The sequence below is a fragment of the Pseudorca crassidens genome, chromosome 1, assembly GCF_039906515.1.
Source record: "Pseudorca crassidens isolate mPseCra1 chromosome 1, mPseCra1.hap1, whole genome shotgun sequence".
Taxonomy (NCBI): Eukaryota; Metazoa; Chordata; class Mammalia; order Artiodactyla; family Delphinidae; genus Pseudorca; species Pseudorca crassidens.
Genome location: NC_090296.1, coordinates 104,265,057 through 104,288,228, shown reverse-complemented (window position 1 = coordinate 104,288,228; position 23,172 = coordinate 104,265,057). Strand labels below are relative to the sequence as shown.

Below are 23,172 nucleotides of genomic sequence, written 5' to 3'. Positions count from 1 at the left end.
ATGGATTATTGACTCAATTTCTTTAATAGATATAGGCCTATTCAGATTGTCTATTCCTTCTTATGTGAGTTTTGGCAGATCATGTCCTTCAGGGAATTGGCCCATTTCTTGTAGATCATCAAATTTTGTAGGCATAGAGTTGTTCATAGTATTCCTTTATTTTCCTTTCTATATCCATGTTGTCTGCAGTGATATCCCCTCTTTCATTTCTCATATTAGTTATCTGTGTCCTCTCCCTTTTCTTCCTTAGGTAACCTGGCTAAGGGCTTGTTGATTTTATTTTCAAAGATTTTATTTTCAAAGGTTTGTTTTATTGATTTTTTTTAAATTTCATTGATTTATGCTCTAATTTTTAATTATTTCATTTTTTAATGCTACTTTGGATTTAATTTGCTTTTCTTTTTCTAGCTGCCTAAGGTAGAAGCTTAGTTGATTGATTTTTAAATCTTTCTCTAATATATGCATTTAATGCTGTAAATTTCTCTCTAGTCAGTTAAACTCTGATAAAACCCTAGCAGGTTAGTCTCTGGTTAAATAGTTTCTCCCGAGGTCAGATCTTGCTGAGAACAAATGCTCTGGCATATTTCAAAATGGTTCCTTTTCCCTTCCCCCTGCCGGGAGCATGAGAATATTTTTGTGCAGTATTCACTGTGAGAACCTGGTAGAACTTCAGGAAGTAAAACTCACAAAAGGGTTGGGGGCTCCCTGATGACTGGGGTCCCTCTGGAGTTTTTATCTCTCAGACTTGCCCACAGTGGGCCTCCAGCAATTTGTCAACTACATTCAGGTTTTCCTACCTCGGCACTAGTTCCCACGGAGGTTTCTGCTCTGATTGGTTGTGATTCTCTATAGATACAATCTTTCCCATCAGGGGCGCAGGGGTTTGCCCTGTGACCTCACTTTTCTTGTGGAGCTAAGAAGAGTTGTTGATTTTTCATTTTGTTCAGCTTTTTACTTGTTGGGATGGAGTGGTGACTTCCAAGCTCTGTACATGCCAGATCAGAAACTAGAAGCACTTAAAAATTTTTTTAAAAACTGATACGCTAAAACAAGTCTTACAGGAAAAATCATTGAGATCTATACTTTGTAAATGTCAATCTAAGATATTTGGGCCAAAATAAAAGGAAAAGTATAAATGGATAGTTCACACTGTCCACAGGAGCTCTACCTATATATTCTTGTCTAGCCGTAAATCACATTGTGTTTTTCTAAAGCGCAAATTTAAAATAGTAAAATAGTGAATGCATTTAAAACCTAGTACCTAGATTTTGCTCTTGAAAGCTATCCCCCGTTAAAAAGAACTAATGGTTCTTGGAGAACGACTGATTCCATTTCCCAGAGGAGAAAAAAAAAAAGGAAAAGAATTCAAACTGGGTCTAAATCATTTTTGTTCCAAGAATAAAGGATTTTGAAAAGGCTTAAAAAAGTTCTGGGGTGGTGTTAAAAAAGTCATAAATCAGCCTTTCCTAATGGCCAAATTTGACAGTTTTACTATCAAAAAATAAACAAATTTTAGTTAATTCATTTTAGGTGAAGAATAATAAATCAGTTTTAATTTTTGCTTCATAATGTACATTTTCACTCCCTAAGAGCCTCACAATACATAAGGAGAAAATAAGGACCCTTCTCTATTATAGAGCTTGTTTTTAAAAATTTTACTTTAATTTTGTAATATTTGTTACATAAAAAATGATACAGATATTTGTATATGTACGTTATGAATCAAAAGATGAATAAGGCAAATCCATCACCAAAATTAGAGAGAGAAAAAAAAAGGCAATTTCTTTGATGGTCTCTGATGGCATGCTTTGTTGTAATGAACAAAATCAAACAAAAAATAATTTGGGGTGTTCTCTCGATTTTCCTAGGGAACCAGCCAATAGGACCTGGACCTCCTGTCTTCCAGTGGGAGTGGCTGCATCTGACGCAGCTTGCCAGGGTACTAGTAATTTTTTTCTTCCAACTAAATCTTTCCATGTGAATCAAGGTCTCCAGATATTGGGTAGCTGGCTTTCACAGATAAGTCTTATAGTTTGCACCTAAACCAAGATTGCCTGGGTCCCAATAACTTCCCTCCCGAAAAGGTTCCTTTCATGTTTGCCCTATAAGAAGGGAGAACAGCAAGGGGATGGAATTCCTCTCCTGTAATGCAGAGCTACACTGCAGATGGAGCATAGTGCTCTGGCCCCAGTGTGCTTCTCCTTGGGATGATGGGAGAATGGGGAAACCTGTGGTTTTTCTTGGCTTTGTTTCTCCTTTCCTCCATTAAAACCTATCTCTTAACCTAGTGGGTCACAGACTTTGGTATGTATCAGCATTACCTGGTGGGCTTGTTAAAACACAGATTGCTGGGCCACAGTTCCAGATTATCTGGTCCAGCAGGTCTGGAGTGGGGTCTGGGAATTTGCATTTCTAGCAAGTCCCCAGATGATGCTGATATTGTTGTCAGGGGACCACACTTTGAGAAACTTTGTCTTAATTCATGCAGTGTGTCTATGTAGAAATCAGCTTTTCTGGCTACCACAAAGGGTGTCATTTGCAAGACTTTCACCTAGGAGTTAACCATTATCCTTTCTTACAGCTTAACTTTCCTTTATAGTTGTACCACATATGTATAAATAGGAATCCTTAACCAACAGATTTGGTTTTCATTATTTTCAAGTTTTATACAAATGGCATTGTTCCTTAAGGGTCTTATAAGACTTGCTTTTTTCCACTCATCCATCCAGTGTAAAGTAAAATTAATTCATTTTTACTGTTGTATGATATTCTTTTGTATGAATATACCTATTGATAGATATTTGGCTTGTTTTTAGGTTTTTGCTAGAAGCTGCTACGAACAGTTACTTCTTTACCCAATCATAGAGTTACGCTCTCTTTAAGAAAGGACCCAATCTAGAGGAAACCCTCCCTCCCTTAGATCTTCCCTCCAGTTCTGACACCCCCTTACTGAGAATCAATGTGGTGTGCGCTCAATGACTAAATAAACTCAACTTGTTCAACTACAGGTGCCCCGTGGTTTTTGACTGAAGGGCATTGAAAAAATATATATCTTGCCATTCTTTATTGTGCCTTTTGGTGAGCACCAGTTCTTAATTTTAGTTTGTTTTCAATCTTTTTCCTTTAAGGTAAGTGCTTTTGATGTCATACTTAAGAAATGCTTTCTTACTCCAAGATCATACAAACACACACACGTATTTGTGTATGTGTATATATAAAATATATATATGTTTTAAGCTTGTATGTCTTTAGTTCATCTGAAATTCATTTTTGTGTGTGACACCATATGCATGTAGAGAGCCAATCCCATTTTTTCCCATGTGGTGACCATTTCTCCTAGCACCCAATGTATTCAATAGTCATTCCTTTCTTTGCTTTTCCCCACTTATGTGCACAGTCACTTTTACCATATATCAAATTTCCATCTACACTCGAGTTAGATTAAGATTTTTTGTTTTTTAAATCTAATAGGAAACACAGATTAAGACTTTTAAGACTGAATAAGTTTCAAGGCTTGTTAAACACTTTTTAGATAAGTACCTGTCTTGAAACAATGTATAAAGATTAATGGTGTTTTAAATTGGTATCAGCTGATGTAATGATTCAGCAATAAAACTGATCAAGTTTTTTTTAAAAAAAGACATAACTCAGAGTGTAAAAAGTTTCATAAGACTGGTAGTCAGGGGAACAATTTCACTACAGAGGTTTGTATGTGCTTAACAAAGTGATTGCTAACGAATTTTCCTGAAACTCCCAAACAGAACAAAGTATCCTTTTTATTTTCTATACATATATCACTTGTGTTTTTATATAGTGGCAGAATCTACACTTTAACATTTTATATAATAGGAATGCATAAACTCTGTCTTTTGAAGACACAGGAGAGTTTGAAACAAAATGGTAAAAGTAGGAATTGAACACAAGGGGGAAAAATGCCAAAAGCAACATTAAAAAGAATCTATAGGATTGATTGTTAGGTTTCTCCGATTAGGAGGACAAGGGAAAAGAAGTCTAACATGGCCCCAGTATTCAAAGTTACGGATCCTTGAGATGATGAACAGCTGACAAAATTAGGTAAGGTAGTGAGGGGTGCTCTGTTTGGGGGGTAAAAGATGATTTTTTTTTCCTCCCAAGTCTGCTGCTCCTTAGCTTTCCTCAAGGACTTTTTCAGGAGCTTTTAAATTTGTATTAATGACTTCCAAAAGTAAAATGTTAAAAATCCCCATTCCTAGGTGGCAAATAGTTTGTAGATGCTTAATTTTCATGTCCTTCTTTTTTTTTTTTAACATCAAATTCCAGTAATTTATAAACTGTGTCTCCAGAAAGCATCCCAAGGAAAGAACATTGGAATGGGAGTTAGGGGGTCAGGATCTTAATCACAGTTCAACCGCTAATCCATGTGGCAATGGGGTTGGGTATATGGATCTCAGATTCCTTAAATACTGCATGTGGGAATACTACATGATCTTTAAGTTTCCTCTCAGCGCTAAAGTTACAAATCTCCTTAAACAACGGTAAAACATATCCGTGTCAATTCAACTTATCCTACAGTTGAGTTGCAGCCAAGCATTCGCCAGGTGAGTCATACGGTCGTTTCTCCCCAGTTCTCAAACCAAGGAAAGAACCCTACCTACATGCTTGTGACGGGCTGACGGTTGATAGGATTTTAAGGACAACAGTACAGGCAAGCTCCTAGGCCAGAAGGTCAGTATGAACTGGAAATTTCCAAAACAGGAACACCAAATGGTGCTAATTTCTACAGCCCCCGTCAGAACAAACAAAAGGCAAGGGCTGCAATGGTGCGTGAACGTCGCACCTGCTTCTCGCGGGTTACGCTTTCCCACATCCTTTTATGCATTTTCAAGCGTGAAGCTCTTTTCTTGCTTAAGCGGAAGTGGGTCTGCTACTTCGCAGATTCGCTTGGACTGCGGGTGAGAGATAAGACCTCAGGTAACGATAACGCTCCCGCTAGGGGCGCCCAGGCAGTGGTGACGGGAGTCCGCAGGTCGACCGCAGTGGCGCGCCCGGGGCACGCTGGGAACGGGGGAGGGTGGTGCCGCGGCCTGGCCTGACCCGGAAGGGCTGGCCTGTGGTAACCCCGGCTTCCCTAGCAACCGAGCGGGCGCGCGTCCTCCCCAGCCTCTCCGGACGCCTCCCGGGATGCCCCTGCAGGTTAGCGACTACAGCTGGGAGCAGACGAGGACTGCGGTCTTCATCTCTGTGCCCCTCAGAGGCGTCAGCGTCAGGGACGCGGACGTGTTCTGCACGGAAAACTATCTGAAGGTAGGAAAGCGAGTCGTGCCTGCCGGCAGGGTGGGGGAGCCGGGGGTGTGGTCCGAAGCGGCTGCAAGGGCGCGGCTGTGGACCTGCAACAGGCGCGTCCTTGCAGATAAGCATCCTAAAATGTTAGTCCTATTAAAAATAAAACAAAGCAAAACAAACAAAACAAAATACGAATCCCATACAGGTGACACCTCGTCTGTAGACAGATGTCACCAGGTCAGAGATTATTTTATCCAGGATTTCCTCATATGCCGTGCTTTTATCGTGACCTGGAATATATTTATAGAAGGAATTTAAGAAAATGATTTAGACTTCTTTCTTATCACATTTCTTGACGGGTGTGTCTTTCATTTGCGTAACTAAATGGACTTCCGTTTTCCCCCTTTTGAATAGGTGAACTGTCCTCCATTTTTATTTGAGGTGTTTCTCTATGCTCCCATAGACGATGAGAGCAGCAAAGCCAAGATTGGAAATGACACTATTGTTTTCACTTTACACAAAAAAGAAGCGGCCATGTGGGAGACCCTTTCTCTGTCAAGTGGTAAGTTCTTTACTAAAAGACGTTCAGCTGGTTGTGCTTTTTATACTTTATACCATTTAAAATTTTCTCTTTTGAAATTTATGTTGCTATTCTAGGAAAACGAAATAGACACATAGCATGATTTAAAAGAGTTAGTGCTTCAGCTGCCTCTTAAAATAAATCACCTAATTCCTGAGTAATCGAATTACTCAAAAATTAGAGTCCGTTAATACTAGCTTTTAAAGGATGTGGGCTCCTATCTTCAGGGGATAAGGCCTCCCAATATGGCCTTTATTTAGCACTCATTTTGTATTAGGCATTAGTTCATCTGTTAATCCTCACAACAATCTATCACTTAGGTACCCCCCCTCTTTTTTTAAGGTGAGGCTACTGAGACACAGAAGGGTTGAGTAATTGCCAAAGGTCACACAACTAGTAAGTGACAGACAAGAAGTGGAGTCTTAGGGCTTCTCTGGTGGCGCAGTGGTTGAGAGTCCGCCTGCTGATGCAGGGGACACGGGTTTGTGCCTTGGTCCGGGAAGATCCCACATGCTGCGGAGCGGCTGGGCCCGTGAGCCATGGCCGCTGAGCCTGCGGGTCCAGAGCCTGTGCTCCGCAACAGGAGAGGCCACAACAGTGAGAGGCCAGCATACCACACACACACACACAAAAAAAGTGGAGTCTTAGCAGTTTGACTCTAGAGCAGTGTTTCAGCTACGGAACTTTTACAGAATACAGATGTCTGAATCTCACCCTAGACCAATCAAATCAGTTTCTGGGAGTGAGACTTAGACCTAGGTACTGGTAGTTTTTAAAACGCTTTTTGGGAATTATAATGTACAGTCCAAGTTGAGATCCCCCATTCTCTGTACTCTTAATCAGTATTCTTCTGCCAAGATCAGCTTTGTGGGTCAGTAATTGCCCTATACTGCTTTAGCTCTGTTATCTTCCTCCCTGATCTAGTTGTCATGTTTTCTTGTGTTTTCTATCTACTGCCTGAAATTTCTCTTAGGTCTTTGGCGTTAAGTCTTGAGTTAGGACTATTGAGAAATGGGGAAATGGCAGCCATTCTTTATGTTAATGTTTTCTTGGTATCTTGCTGTGGAATTTAATTTTTTAATCCCTAGGACCAGGTGGAATTTTTCTCTAAAATGTGGTATTCAGCTCAGAAAATACTGGTTAAGGTAGGTTACCATAGCCAGCTTACTTTAGTTCTTTATTGAGCCCCAGAATAACTGAGGAGTTTTTAAAAACCAGATACCTGCTCTCCTACCCCTGCCTTCCTTTTTGATTCAAGTCTGAGATAGGGCCTGGGAATATGTCGTGAAACACACCCAGGGTGTTCTGACTTCGTACCTAAGATTAAATGTAAATACTTTGATTTATTTCAGCTGTTGTTGATAATCTTAATTTTGAAGTTAGATGGGACCAGAACCATCTAATGGCTTCTTTTAAAATAAACAGATTGGGGGTTGAGAACTCCCCAGGTGATTATGATGCCTGGCCAGGTTTGTGAACCACTGACTTAAGTGTGTGTGTGTGTGTGTGTGTGTGTGTGTGTGTGTGTGTCTTGATTTCCCCAGGTAACGTTTTGTCCACCAACTTTTTAGGCTATAAAGAAAAGTCATATCCATAAACCTGTTACTTTCCCCTGTTTCTGACATGAAACACTTTCTTCTATGTCAAATTCCCTTCTTAAACTTGTTGGCCACTTTATTCAGGAGTGGGAAGGGAATTTTCTAATCATAACCTTCCTCTCTAATTTAGATATCTGCTTTCATTGCACAGGTGCTTGAGTCTTCTCTTTCATGGTTATATGGTCAGCTATTCCAAATTTTGACCATTTAAACTAGGATTGGCAAACTTTTTCTGTAAAGGACCAGATAATATTTTGGATTTTGTGGCCTATGTAGTCTGTGTCACAATTACTCAGCTCTGTTATTGCAGAACAAAAGCAGCCATAGACAATATGTATTTATTGATGCTGAAATTTCAATTTATTCTAATTTGTATATGTCATAAAGTATTACTGTTCTTTTGATTTTTTTCAACTATTTAAAACTGTAAAAATTATTCTTAGCTTATGTGCTGAAAGAAATCAGGGAGCAGGTTGGGTTTGACCGTAATTTGCCAGTTAGACTAATCAAAACAGTCTTAAAACTGACTTATATAACAAGTAATGAACATCGATTTTACTTCAGAAACCAGGTTTGAGATTCTTTTAGAAGTCAAACTCAGTTTCAGATGCAATTCAGTGAAATTGTTTAACAGTCTGTTTTTCACATGCAGTATTGTGGAGCTCCAGTCTATACTCCAAGTCTGCCTCCCTGATTATTCAAAACATACTTGCTCCATTTTTTTCTGAAGTTCCTTCTTGATCCATTTTTCGTTTCTTTTAGATATGGAGCATTTCACTTGGAAACTTGATTTTCTTTTAATTACTTCTGCCCCTGAAACTGGTCCAACTGTCTGCCACTCTGTTACTAAACAGGTGGTTTGGGGAGAGACTTCTGAAGTAATTTCAGTCCTAATTCCCAGCCAAGATCTTGGATGGGTAAAAATTCCATACTCTTTACTTATTTTTAACTGAAATTAATATTCCCTTCAACTATGAATGTAGATGACAAACAACAGTAGTGTCAATAAAAATCACAAATATGTTCATATCACAGGTACCTCTATCTTTTATATACACTACTTTGAAATTATAGTATTTATTAGACATTTTGCTATGTATTATTTAATGCATTAATAAAGAAGCACATACTTGTATATCACAAATTTATTTTTTAATATTTTGTGTTTTAATATAACTAGTTTTCTTTGTGTATTTTTTCATATATTTTAAAACGCTATGAAGGTGTGTATAAAACTTTACTAGTCATCCCTCCACTTCTGCCATTCTTTTTTTTTTTTAAATCAGAAACAGTGAATATATATATATATTTTTTAACATCTTTATTGGAGTATAATTGCTTTACAATGGTGTGTTAGTTTTTGCTGTATAACAAAGTGAATCAGTTATACACATACATATGTTCCCATATCTCTTCCCTCTTGCGTCTCCCTCCCTCCCACCCTCTCTATCCCACCCCTCTAGGTGGTAACAAAGCACCGAGCTGATCTCCCCGTGCTTTGCGGCTGCTTCCCACTAGCTATCTATTTTACGTGTGGTAGCGTATATATGTCCATGCCACTATCTCACTTTGTCACAGCTTACCCTTCCCCCTCCCCATATCCTCAAGTCCATTCTCTAGTAGGTCTGTGTCTTTATTCCCATCTTGCCCCTAGGTTCTTCATGACCTTTTTTTTTTTCTTAGATTCCATATATATGTGTTAGCATATGGTATTTGTTTTTCTCTTTCTGACTTGCTTCACTCTGTATGACAGAGTCTGGGTCCATCCACCTCACTACAAATAACTCAATTTCGTTTCTTTTTATGGCTGAGTAATATTCCATTGTATATATGTGCCACATCTTTATCCATCCATCTGTCGATGAACACTTAGGTTGCTTCCATGTCCTGGCTACTGTAAATAGAGCTGCAGTGAACATTTTGCTACATGTCTCTTTTTTTTTTAACATCTTTATTGGGGTATAATTGCTTTACAATGGTGTGTTAGTTTCTGCTTTATAACAAAGTGAATCAGTTATACATATGTTCCCATATCTCTTCCCTCTTGCATCTCCCTCCCTCCCACCCTCCCTATCCCACCCCTCCAGGCGGTCACAAAGCACCGAGCTGATATCCCTGTGCTATGCGGCTGCTTCCCACTAGCTATCTACCTTACGTTTGTTAGTGTATATATGTCCATACCTCTCTCTCGCTTTGTCACAGCTCACCCTTCCCCCTCCCCATATCCTCAAGTCCGTTCTCCAGTAGGTCTGTGTCTTTATTCCTGTCTTACCCCTAGGTTCTTCATGACATTTTTTTTCTTAAATTCCATATATATGTGTTAGCATACAGTATTTATCTTTCTCTTTCTGACTTACTTCATTCTGTATGGCAGACTCTAGGTCTATCCACCTCATAACAAATTGGTACATGTCTCTTTTTGAATTAAGGTTTTCTCAGGGTATATGCCCAGTAGTGGGATTGCTGGGTCATATGGTAGTTCTATTTGTAGTTTTTTAAGGAACCTCCATACTGTTCTCCATAGTGGCTGTATCAATTTGCATTCCCACCAACAGTGCAAGAGTGTTCCCTTTTCTCCACACCCTCTCCAGCATTTATTGTTTATAGAGTTTTTGATGATGGCCATTCTGACCAGTGTGAGGGGCTACCTCACTGTAGTTTTGATTTGCATTTCTCTAATGATTAATGATGTTGAGTATTCTTTCATGTGTTCGTTGGCAATCTGTATGTCTTCTTTGGAGAAATGTCTATTTACGTCTTCTGCACATTTTTGGATTGGGTTATTTATTTTTTTGATATTGAGCTGCATGACCTGCTTGTAAATTTTGGAGATTAATCCTTTGTCAGTTGCTTCATTTGCAAATATTTTCTCCCATTCTGAGGGTTGTCTTTTGGTCTTGTTTATGGTTTCCTTTGCTGTGCAAAAGCTTTTAAGTTTCTTTAGGTCCCATTTGTTTATTTTTGGTTTTATTTCCGTTTCTCTAGGAGGTGGGTCAAAAAGGATCTTGCTGTGATTTATGTCATAGAGTGTTCTGCCTATGTTTTCCTCTAAGAGTTTGATAGTGTCTGGCCTTATATTTAGGTCTTTAATCCGTTTTGAGTTTATTTTTGTGTATGGTGTTAGGGAGTGTTCTAATTTCATACTTTTACATGTACCTGTCCAGTTTTCCCAGCACCACTTATTGAAGAGGCTGCCTTTTCTCCACTGTATATTCTTGCCTCCTTTATCAAAGATAAGGTGACCATATGTGCGTGGGTTTATCTCTGGGTTTTCTATCCTCTTCCACTGATCTATATTTCTGTTTTTTTTGCCAGTACCATACTGTCTTGATTACTGTAGCTTTGTAGTATAGTCTGAAGTCAGGGAACCTGATTCCTCCAGCTCCATTTTTCGTTCTCAAGATTGCTTTCGCTATTAGGCATCTTTTGTGTTTCCATACAAATTGTGAAATTTTTGGTTCTAGTTCTGTGAAAAATGCCAGTGGTAGTTTGATAGGGTTTTCATTGAATGTGTAGATTGCTTTGGGTAGTAGAGTCATTTTCCCAATGTTGATTCTTCCAATCCAAGAACATGGTATATCTCTCCATCTATTTGTATCATCTTTAATTTCTTTCATCAGTGTCTTATAATTTTCTGCATGCAGGTCTTTTGTCTCCTTAGGTAGGTTTATTCCTATGTATTTTATTCTTTTTGTTGCAATGGTAAATGGGAGTGTTTTCTTGATTTCACTTTCAGATTTTTCATCATTAGTGTATAGGAATGCCATAGATTTCTGTGCATTTATTTTGTATCCTGCTACTTTACCAAATTCATTGATTAGCTCTAGTAGTTTTCTGGTAGCATCTTTAGGATTCTCTATTTATAGTATCATGTCATCTGCAAACAGTGACAGTGCTACTTCTTCTTTTCCAGTTTGGATTCCTTTTATTTCTTTTTCTTCTCTGATTGCTGTGGCTAAAACTTCCAAAACTATGTTGAATAAGAGTGGTGAGAGTGGGCAACCTTGTCTTGTTCCTTATCTTAGTGGAAATACTTTCAGTTTTTCACCATTGAGGATGATGTTGGCTGTGGGTTTGTCATATATGGCCTTTATTATGTTGAGGAAAGTTCCCTGTATGCCTACTTTCTGGAGGGTTTTTATCATAAATGGGTGTTGAATTTTGTCGAAAGCTTTCTCTGCATCGATTGAGATGATCATATGGTTTTTCTCCTTCAGTTTGTTAATATGGTGTATTACATTGATTGATTTGTGTATTTTGAAGAATCCTTGCATTCTTGGAATAAACCCCACTTGATCATGGTGTATGATCCTTTTAATGTGCTGTTGGATTCTCTTTGCTAGTATTTTGTTGAGGATTTTTACATCTATGTTCATCAGTGATATTGGCCTGTAGTTTTCTTTTTTTGTGACATCTTTGTCTGGTTTTGGTATCACACTCCTGCCCTTCTTATCACTCCCCTACTTCACACTCTCCTACCAAGTTTCCTCTCCCCTCCTGTTTTTTTCTTCTTCAAAGTCCAGATCCCTTCCTTATCCTTCTTCCCCTAAGATAATTTACCCCCTAATGGATCACAGCCTGCAGTTTCTAAAATACTGAGTGACTGAATAAAACATAATTGTGAATGGTAAAGTCTGTATGTAACATGTCATGTTACTTTGTAATTTTTACTAAGGCTGGCTCTGTACTCTTCATATGTATCACTATAAATCACCATTTGTATTTTTGAAGGTGATTGATTATATCAGATGGTCTCAACCCAACTTCTCTTCTAGGAGACCCCCCAGAGATGATTTATTGTTATCAGGTTTATGAGCAAATAGCTCTAGTTTCTCAACAGAGAGAGAGGAGAATAAATGTGTTCTCTTTCCTCCCATCTTGTCCCCTCCGGCTCCCTTTCCCTCTCCCCCTCATTCCACAGTCCTCTCTCTCCCTCTTGTGACCCTCTCCTCCTCTCCCTCCCCTCTCTCCATCCTCATTCCCTCTGTTATTTCCCCTCTCCATTGTTCCTCTTCTCTCTTATTCATATCCTCCCTCTCTGTCTCTCTCTCTCTCTCTCTCTCTGTCTCTCTCTGTCTCTCTCTCTCTCTCTCACTCTGTTTGTCTATCTCTCTCAGTGCACAAAGGCATGCATTCTTTTTCTAAATTTTATTTGTGTATTTATTTTTGGCTGCATTGGGTCTTCGTCACTGTACGTGGGCTTTCTCTAGTTGTGGGGAGCGGGGGCTGCTCTTTGTTGTTGTGCACAGGCTTCTCATTGCGGTGGCTTCTCTTGTTGCTCTTGGAGCACGGGCTCTAGGTGCGGGCTTCAGTAGTTGTGGCACATGGGCTCAATAGTTCTGGCTCTTAGGCTCTAGAGCACAGGCTCAGTAGTTGTGGTGCACGGGCTTAGTTGCTCCCCGGCATGTGGGATCTTCCCAGACCAGGGCTCACACACATGTCCCCTGCATTGGCAGGCGGATTAACCACTGCGCCACCAGGGAAGTCCCAAGGCATGCATTCTTTACTAATTCATTACTATTACAGTTACTTGCTTACCTTTTAGTATTAGCTTCTTGACCAGTTTAATATTGGGATATGTTTTCACTTCTCCATGTGAGGTTGGGTCCAAAAACATCTTATCCCAAATCAGTATGTAAGCAGTTTCTCCTGAGTAAAACAAATTCATCATGATCCTAATTTATTGATATTCCTTATGTTTTAGTTGACAAAGAGATGATGCAAAGAATAAGGGAGAAATCTATCCTACAAGCACAAGAAAGAGCAAAAGAAGCTATGGAAGCAAAAGCTTCGGCAAGGCGGGAAGATCAAAAATATACACTAAATGTCATGATGAAGGTAAGTTGAAGATTCATAGGAAAGTCCTTTAATTAAAGATGTAGTAATTGCAATGATAATTTGTTGCAACCACTGTATTTCCTCACCATTTTGTTCATACTTTGGTTACAGGCCTTGCTGTGTTATGTAGGCTATCTACTATTGATGTGTATTTCTGAAAATCTGTATGAAGGTTGAGAGTATAAGGTTGAACAATAGGTTTACTTGTTTGAGGGAAAATGCTCTATTTCCAAGGGAATAAAACAGTTACAAGGTTTTATGCTGTAAATGTTTTACTTCTTTTTTAATCTTGGAATTATTGGACATGATTATTTAAAACAAGAAAAGCATAGATTGAACACTAAATATTGACCAATTAATATCTTTTAACTGTTGAGCCTTTCAAGTTAAATCTTTAATCAGCAATATATTTTTTGAGATATAATTCACATACCATACAGTTCACCCATTACAGGCTTACAATTCAATCGTTTTTAGTATATTTAGAGTTGTAAAACCATCACCACAATCAATTTTAGAACATTTTCATCACCCCAAAAAGAAACCCTGCACCCATTAGCAGTCACTCCCCATTCCTCTGAACCCCTAGCCCTAGACAACCGACAATCTACTTTCTATCTCTATAGGTTTACCTATTCTGACTAATTTTTACAAATAATTTCCCATCTCAAATTCTCATTTTTGACATTTTGAAATGATTAAGGAATCTATAATAAGCATTATGTCATCAAGAGTCCTATGGACTCATGACTGTTCTTTTGCATTTGGATCACTAGTATTGTTTTTATAATCAACAGTTCATAATTCCAAAGATTTCTCTGCTTCTTTTATCATTTTTACTTGACTTTTAAATGTCACCAATGGTTAATATACTTTTTTTTTTACTTAATAGTCGAACACGTGGTCATCCGTCCAAAGATTCCTGCTTTCTGTATACTTGATGAGTTACACCTTTTCTTGATCATGTTATCAATACTATCAAACTTTAAGCAAAATACTATAAAATTTGTGGCAACAAATAAGTATTTACTGAACTAATAAAATAGTTAAACAATGGCACACACACTGCTGCATTGGTAAACATAACAAAGCTGAACAATTGATTGGCAGGCAGTACCACAATGCTATACCTTGAAGTTACTCGTCTACTGACATAAGAAAGCCTGACTTTGGTAGTATTGGAAAGGTGCTTTAGGGGCATTAGTGTATAAAGAATGAAGCTATAGATCACATTGAAGTGATAGAACCTATGAAAGTCTATACCCTATACTACCAACTATTCATTTTGTCTGTCTCTTTCCCTGAGCAGTGTTGAGAGTTGAGACTACATTTTCTTTCATCCTTATCATAGCAGTTGCCAAGTAAATAGTAGGTGCTCAAACAGTTGAATGAATTAATGTGAATATATTGTTCGAGTACCCTGTAACCATAGTATAGTTCTATTCTGGTAGATAGATGTAGCTATTTTTACTCTGTCCAATATTAGACACCATTCAGAAAAGAGCAAAAAAGAACTTTGATGTTCCATTAAGAGCAAATGAAGAGATATGATGACAAAAGGCAACTCCTTATTAGCTTAAACCATAAATTAGCTTAAAACTTGAATTACATATACCACAAAATAATGGGGTTTTTTAAGTAGTAACCTTTTCTTTTAAAAATTAATTAATTAATTTATTTTTGGCTGTGTTGGGTCTTCGTTGCTGTGCGTGGGCTTCTCCCTAGTTGCAGCGAGTGGGGGCTACCCTTTGTTGCAGTGTGCGGGCTTCTCACTGTGGTGGCTTCTCTTGTTGCGGAGCACAGGTTCCAGGTGCATGGGCTCAGTAGTTGTGGCTCATGGGCTCTAGAGCACAGGCTCAATAGTTGTGGCTCATGGGCTTAGTTGCTCTGCGGCATGTGGGATCTTTCTGGACCAGGGCTCGAACCTGTGTCCCCTACATTGGCGGGTGGATTCTTAACCACTGCACCACCAGGGAAGCCCTAATAGTAACCTTTTAAAAATAATTAGCAGGGCTAGTGCTAAGACTCACTGTGTCAGTTTGCTATGCTGTATAGTATAAGTCTGCTTGGGCTACCGTAACAAAATACCAAAGAGTGGATGACTTGAACAACACACATTTATTTTCTCACAGGTCTAGAGCCTAGAAGTCTCAGATCAAGGTCCATTGGGGTTGGTTTCTGGCTTGCAGATAGCTGAGAGAGAGAAAAAAATCTCTGGTGTCTCTTCTTATTAAGAAACTAATCCTATTGTATCAGGGCCCCACGCTTATGACCTCATTTAACCTTAATTACTCCTCAGCAGCCCATTTCCAAATGGGAGTTAAAGCTTCAGCATATCTGGGGGAACACAAACATCTAGTCAATAACACTGTATAAAAACTATCCAGAATTTAGTAGCTTAAAACATTTATTTTCTCACGATTCTATATGTTGGTCAGGCTGTTCCTGTGGTCTGAGGTTGGCTTGATTGTGGCTGGAAGTTCTAGGATGGCCTCACTCACATGTTTAGAGCCTTGCCAGGGAAAGCTGAGCCCCTCTCCATGTGGTATGTCATTCTCCAAGAGGCTAGCACAGGCTTCTTTACTTCATAGTTAGTGTTCCTGGTGGCAAGAACGGGAAAGCCCTAATGCAGAAGTGCTTTTAAAACCTCTGAAGTGGGAAAGCCCTAATGCACAAGCCCTTTTAAAGGCTCTGCTGTGTCACATTTGCCAATGTCCCATTAGCCAAATGTCCCGTATATCCAAGCCCAGATTAAGGGTTAGAGAAATAGACTGCACCTTTTCTAGGAAAGAAAGATTAAGTCACATCGCAAAGGGGCATGCATATAGTTATGGGAGGAACTTGTCATTTTACAACTTAGTTGGAATTGAAAATGTTAGGATTTAAACAATAAAGATAATTTGATTGATCCAGCAGGAAAAGTTCCGCGATAGAGCAGTAAATCCAAGCTCTGACTCCATCTCTCTGCAGCATCCTTAGCACTGCTTTTTCTTTGTGTCTGCTTCATCCTTAGGCTGACAGGGAGATGATCCACATCTTCACATAAGCAGGGGCCAGCAGGAGACAGGCTGTCTATTCTGTTGGCTCCCTTTCAAGCCCCATAAAACAATTGCTTTAGGTATTGTAGAATGATATTTCAAACGGTAATCACTTTTACACATGTTCAAATAAATCTTTACTTCAAGTCTGTTGCTTCAAACTTGGTTTGCTGCATCCACTTCTCATTATCTTTGCTGCTGATCTATCATTCATTTAGCAGACATTTATTGAATACTGTGAAAGGTACTGAGACAGAGTTGAACAAATCAGTCTTCACTTTCTGTTTACTCATAGTATAGAGAGGGTGACAGACAAGAACAAACAAAGATTACACCATAGTATGCATAAGAAGTCATGGGCAGATAAAGAGAAAACACTGGCAAAAGGTTGGTGTTTCAGTCTGAGAGGCTGGTCAGGAAATACGAAGCAATGTTGTTTGTGCTGAATACTGGAGAATAAGCCACAGTTACCTGGGGATAAATGGGAAAATGACGTTACAGTTAGTTTGGATAAGTGCCTGACAGAGTTTGGCACAACAAGGAACATTTGTTGATCAGAAGTAAAACCTTGATATTTAGAAAAATCTCCTGAAGGGAACTCTTTAGGAATTTTCAGCAAGAAACCCAAAATAATTGGGTTTGTGTTTTGGAAAGCTCATTCTGGGGAGTGAGTTTGAGAGGTTGCAGGGTGGAGGCAGAGCTTTTGTATTCTTAAGACGGAAGGATTTTGAACATATTTATACGTTGAAGAAAGAAGCCAGTAAAGAGTGAGAGATTGATAATACAACTAAGAGAGAGGATTGATGATGAAGCAGTTTTTTTTTTGTGGTGGGATGAAGGTTGGAACAGGTGAAAAAATTAAATCTTAGGTAATAGGGGATATTTTATCTTTTGACCCTAAAGGGCAGGAGTAAAGAATAACTAAGCATTTGGAAAATTCTTAGAGACACAGATAGTTAAAGTAACCCTTTTTTTCCTTGGTGAAGGTAGCAAGGTCATCTACCCAGACTGTGAAGAATTGAGGTGGGGTAGGAGTGATTAATGAAAGGTTGGAATATTCATGGCAGACCAATCTGAAACATGCTTTTTTCCCCCTCTTTATTTTGGACTGCTATTGCCTACTTTTCCTGTTTTCTTCACTCTTTTGTTTTATAGGTTGCCTTCTTCTATTTTGAATTTTTTGGTTTTATTTTGTTTCATTTTCTACTTTAGGGGACCCCATTTCCCACTAATTTTTAAACTAAACAGGTCAGATTTGAAGTGCTTTCTTCTGATATTGTTTTCTTAAAGTTGAAACTCAGAAACTTTAACTGTAAAACAACTTTGCCTGATCATGCAGATGAGGTATGAGTTGCTTTCTAGAGTTGTCTAGATTATACTATAGGGCCTTTAAAAAGCCCTTATCAGTGAAACCACATGCCCTGTTTATTAGAAGCATGTATAACTAAGGGATAGAAAGGCCACAAGTAACTACTTGCTCATTTTTTATTCTATGCAATTGTAAATGTGATTGTTTTGTTTATTTATTTATTTATTTGGCCACATGGCTTATGGGATCTTAGCTCCCTGGCCAGGGATTGACCAGGGTCACAGGAGTGAAAGTCCGGAATCCTAACCACTAGGCCCCCAGGGAACTCCTGTAAATGTGATTGTTTTTTAAATTTCTCTTTCTGATAGTTCATTGTTAATGTGTACAAATGCAACAGATTTCTGTATGTTAAATTTATATTATCAAACTTTACTGAATTCATGTATTCTAATAGTTTTTTGCTGGCATCTTTAGGATCTTCAATAGATAGTATCATGCCATCTGCAAACACTAACGGTTTTACTTCTTCCTTTCCAGTGTGGCTTCATTTTATTTCTTTTTCTTGTCTGGTTGCTATGGCTAGGAATTTCCATACTATGCTGTATAAAAGTGGCAAGAGTGGGCATCCTTGTCTTGTCCTGATCTTAGAGGAAATGGTTTCAGCTTTTTACCATTGAGAATGATGTTGTCTCTAGGTTTGTCATATATGGCCTTTATTATGTTAAGGTATGTTTGCTCCATACCCACTTTGTGGACAGTTTTTTATTTTTTTACATCTTTATTGGAGTATAATTGCTTTACAATGTTGTGTAGTTTCTGCTGTATAACAAAGTGAATCAGCTATACATATACATATAGCCCCATATCCCCTCCCTCTTGCGTCTCCCTCCCACCCTCCCATAAAGCACTGAGCTGATCTCCCTGTGCTATGAGGCTGCTTCCCACTAGCTATCTGTTTTACATTTGTTAGTGTATATGTGTAAATGCCACTCTCTCACTTCATCCTAGCTTACCCTTCCCCCTCCCGTGTCCTCAAGTCCATTCTCTACGTCTGCATCTTTATTCCTGCCTGCCCCTAGGTTCTTCAGAACCTTCTATTTTTTTTTTTTAGATTCCATATATATGTGTTAGCATAGGGTATTTGTTTTTCTCTTTCTGACTTACTTCACTCTATAGAACAGACTCTAGGTCCATCCATCTCACTACATATAACTAAATTTCATTTCTTTTTGGGGCTGAATAATATTCCATTGCGTATATGTGCCACATCTTCTTTATCCATTCATCTGTTGACGGATACTTAGGCTGCCTCCATGTCCTGGCTATTGTAAATAGTGCTGCAATGAACATTGTGGTACATGACTCTCTATTTTTTTTTATATTGCGGTACGTGAGCCTCTCACTGAAGTGGGTCAAAAAAGATCTTGCTGTGATTTATGTCTTAGAGTGTTCTTCCTGTGTTTTCCTGTAAGAGTTTTATAGTGTCTGGCCTTACATTTAGGTCTTTAATCCATTTTGAGTTTACTTTTGTGTATGGTATTAGGGAGTGTTCTAATTTCACTCTTTTACATGTAGCTGTCCAGTTTTCTCACCACCACTTATTTAAGAGGCTGTCTTTTCTGCACTGTATATTCTTACCTCTTTATCAAAGATAGGGTGACCATATGTTCGTGGGTTTATCTCTGGGTTTTCTATCCTCTTCCATTGATCTATATATCTGTTTTTGTGCCAGTACCATACTGTCTTGATTACTGTAGCTTTGTAGTATAGTCTGAAGTCAGGGAGCCTGATTCCTCCAGCTCCTTTTTTCTTTCTCAAGATTGCTTTGGCTATTCGGAGTCTTTTGTGTTTCCAAACAAATTGTGAAATTTTTTGTTCTACTTCTGTGAAAAATGCCATTGCTACTTTGATCGGGATTGTATTGAATATGTAGATTGCTTTGGGTAGTAGAGTCATTTTCCCAACGTTGATTCTTCCTATCCAAGGACATGGTATATCTCTCCATCTATTTGTATCATCTTTAATTTATTTCATTAGTGTCTTATAATATTCTGCATACAGGTCTTTTGTCTCCTTAGGTAGGTTTATTCCTAGGTATTTTATCCTTTTTGTTGCAGTAGTAAATGGGAGTGTTTCCTTAATTTCTCTTTCAGATTTTTCATCATTAGTGTATAGGAATACAAGAGATTTCTGTGCGTTAATTTTGTATCCTGCTACTTTACCAAATTCATTGATGAGCTCTAGTAGTTTTCTGGTAGCATCTTTAGGATTCTTTATATATAGTATCATGTCATCTGCAAACAGTGACAGTTTTACTTCTTCTTTTCCGATTTGTATTTCTTTTCCTTCTCTGATTGCTGTGGCTAAAACGTCCAAAACTGTGTTGAATAATAGTGGTGAGCATGGGCAACCTTGTCTTGTTCCTGATCTTAGAGGAAATGGTTTCAGTTTTTCACCATTGAGAATGATGTTGGCTCTGGGTTTGTCATACATGACCTTTATTATGTTGAGGTAAGTTCCCTCTATGCCTACTTTCTGGAGGGTTTTTATCATAACTGGGTGTTGAATTTTGTTGAAAGCTTTTTCTGCATCTATTGAGGTGATCATATGGTTTTTATCCAATTTGTTAATATGGTGTATCACGTTGATTGATTTTCGTATATTGAAGAATCCTTGCATTCCTGGGATAAACACCACTTGATCATGGTTTATGATCCTTTTCATGTGCTGTTGGATTCTGTCTGCTAGTATTTTGTTGAGAATTTTTGCATCTATGCTCATCAGTGATGTTGGCCTGTAGTTTTTGGTTTTTGTGACATCTTTGGTTTTGGTATCAGGGTAATGGTGGCATTGTAGAATGAGCTTGGGAGTGTTCCTCCCTCTGCTATATTTTGGAAGAGTTTGAGGATAGGTGTTAGCTCTTCTCTAAATGTTTGATAGAATTCACCTGTGAAGCCATCTGGTCCTGGGCTTTTGTTTGTTGGAAGAGTTTTAATCACAGTTTCAATTTCAGTGCTTGTGATTGGTCTGTTTTTATTTTCTATTTCTTCCTGGTTCAGTCTCAGAAGGTTGTGCTTTTCTAAGAATTTGTCCATTTCTTCCAGGTTGTCCATTTTATTGGCATATAGTTGCTTGTAGTAATCTTTTATGATCCTTTGTCTTTCTGGAGTGTCAGTTGTTAATTCTCCTTTTTCATTTCTAATTCTATTGATTTGAGTCTTCTCCCTTTTTTTCTTGATGAGTCTGGCTAATGGTTTATCAGTTTTGTTTATCTTCTCAAAGAACCAGCTTTTAGTTTTATTGATCTTTACTGTTGTTTGCTTCATTTCTTTTTCATTTATTTCTGATCTGATCTTTATGATTTCTTAACTTCTGCTAACTTTCGTTTTGTTTTTTGTTCTTCTTTCTCTAATTGCTTTAGGGGTAAGGTTAGCTTGTTTATGTGAGATTTTTCTTGTTTCTTGACGTAGGATTGTACTGGTATAAACTTTCCTCTTAGAACTAACTACTTTTGCTGCATCCCATAGGTTTTGGGTCATTGTGTTTTCACTGTCATTTGTTTCTAGGTATTTTTTGATTTCCTCTGCGATTTCTTCAGTGATCTCATGGTTATTTAGTAGTGTATTTTTAGCCTCCATGTGTTTGTAATTTTTACAGTTTTTTTTACTGTAATTGGTATCTAGTATCATAGCGTTGTGGTCAGAAAAGATACTTCATACGATTTCAATTTTCTTAAATTCACCAAGGCTTGATTTGTGACCCAAGATATGTTCTATCCTGGAGAATGTTCCATAAGCACTTGAGAAGAAAGTGTATTCTGTTGTTTTTGGATGGAATGTCTTATACCTATCAGTTAAGTCCATCTTGTTTAATGTGTTATTTTAAGCTTGTGTTTCCTTATTTATTTTCATTTTGGATCATCTGTCCATTGCTGAAAGTGGGGTTTTAAAGTCCCCTACTATGATTGTGTTACTATCGATATCCCTTTTTATGGCTGTTATCATTTGCCTTACGTTTTGAGGTGCTTCTATGTTGGGTGCATAAATATTTACAATTGTTATATCTTCTTCTTGGATTGATCCCTTGATCGTTATGTAGTGTCCTTCTTTGTCTCTTGTAATAGGTTTTATTTTAAAGTCTCTTTTGTCTGATACGAGAATTGCGACTCCAGCTTTCTTTTGATTTTCATTTGCATGGAATATCTTTTTCCATTCCCTCACTTTCAGTCTGTATGTGTCCCTAGGTCTGAAGTGGGTCTCTTGTAGATAGCATATGTACGGGTCTTGTTTTTGTATCCATTCAGCCAGTCTGTGTCTTTTGGTTGGAGCATTTAATCCATTTACATTTAAGGTAATTATCGATATATATGTTCCTGTTACCAGTTTCTTAATTGTTTTGGGTTTGTTATTGTAGGTATTTTCCTTCTCTTGTGTTTCTTGCCTAGAAGAGTTCCTTTAGCATTTTTTTTTTTTTTTTTTTTTTTTTTTTTTGTGGTACGCAGGCCTCTCACTGCTGTGGCCTCTCCCGCTGCGGAGCACAGGCTTCAGACGCGCAGGCTCAGTGGCCATGGCTCACGGGCCCAGCCGCTCCGTGGCATGTGGGATCTTCCCGGACCGGGGCACGAACCCGTGTCCCCTGCATTGGCAGGTGGACTCTCAACCACTGCGCCACCAGGGAAGCCCTAGCATTTTTTTTTTTTTTAAAACTGGTTTGGTGGTGCTGAATTCTCTTAGCTTTTGCTTGTCAGTAAAGGTTTTAATTTTTCCGTTGATTCTGAATGAGATCCTTGCTGGGTAGAGTAATCTTGTTTACAGGTTTTTCCCTTTCATCACTTTAAATATGTTCTGTCACTCCCTTCCGGCTTGCAGAGTTTCTGCTGAAAGATCAGCCGTTAACCTTATGGGGATTCCCTTGTATGTTACTTGTTGCTTTTCCCTTGCTGCTTTTAGTATTTTTTCTTTGTATTTAATTTTTGATAGTTTGATTAATATGTCTTGGTTTGTTTCTCTTTGGATTTATCCTGTAGTGGACTCTCCGTGCTTCCCAGACTTGATTATTTCCTTTCCCATATTAGGGAAGTTTTCCACTATAATCTCTTCAGATATTTTCTCAGAGTCTTTCTTTCTCTCTTCTTCTTCTGGGACCTGTATAATTCGAATATTGGTGTGTTTAATATTGTCCCAGAGGTCTCTGAGAACGTCCTCAATTCTTTTCATTCTTTTTTCTTTATTCTGCTCTGCAGCAGTTATTTCCACTATTTTATCTTCCACGTCACTTATTCGTTCTTCTGCCTCTGTTATTCTGCTATTGATCCCTTCTAGAGAATTTTTAATTTCATTTATTTTGTTGTTCATCATTGTTTGTTTGCTGTTTAGTTCTTCTGGGTCCTTGTTAAACGTTTCTTGTATTTTCTCCATTCTATTTCCAAGATTTTGGATCATCTTTACTTTCATTACTCTGAATTCTTTCTCAGGTAGACTGCCTGTTTCCTCTTCATTTGTTTGGTCTGGTGGGTTTTTGTTTTGCTCCTTCATCTGCTGTATATTT

General features: G+C 38.3%; 1 protein-coding gene across 2 annotated transcripts in view; it reads left to right on the top strand.

Moving 5' to 3' along the window:
* Positions 1-4,449: 4,449 nt before the first annotated feature.
* DNAAF4 (dynein axonemal assembly factor 4) overlaps positions 4,450-23,172 on the top strand; it is a 74,198-nt gene continuing 55,475 nt past the window's right edge. For both annotated transcript variants that reach the window (XM_067747640.1, XM_067747639.1), the window contains exons 1-3: positions 4,450-5,283; positions 5,677-5,824; positions 13,145-13,278. In XM_067747640.1, the coding sequence (XP_067603741.1) occupies positions 5,161-5,283; positions 5,677-5,824; positions 13,145-13,278 (405 nt within the window). In that variant the 5' untranslated portion in view covers positions 4,450-5,160. The remainder of the gene's footprint in view (positions 5,284-5,676; positions 5,825-13,144; positions 13,279-23,172) is intronic.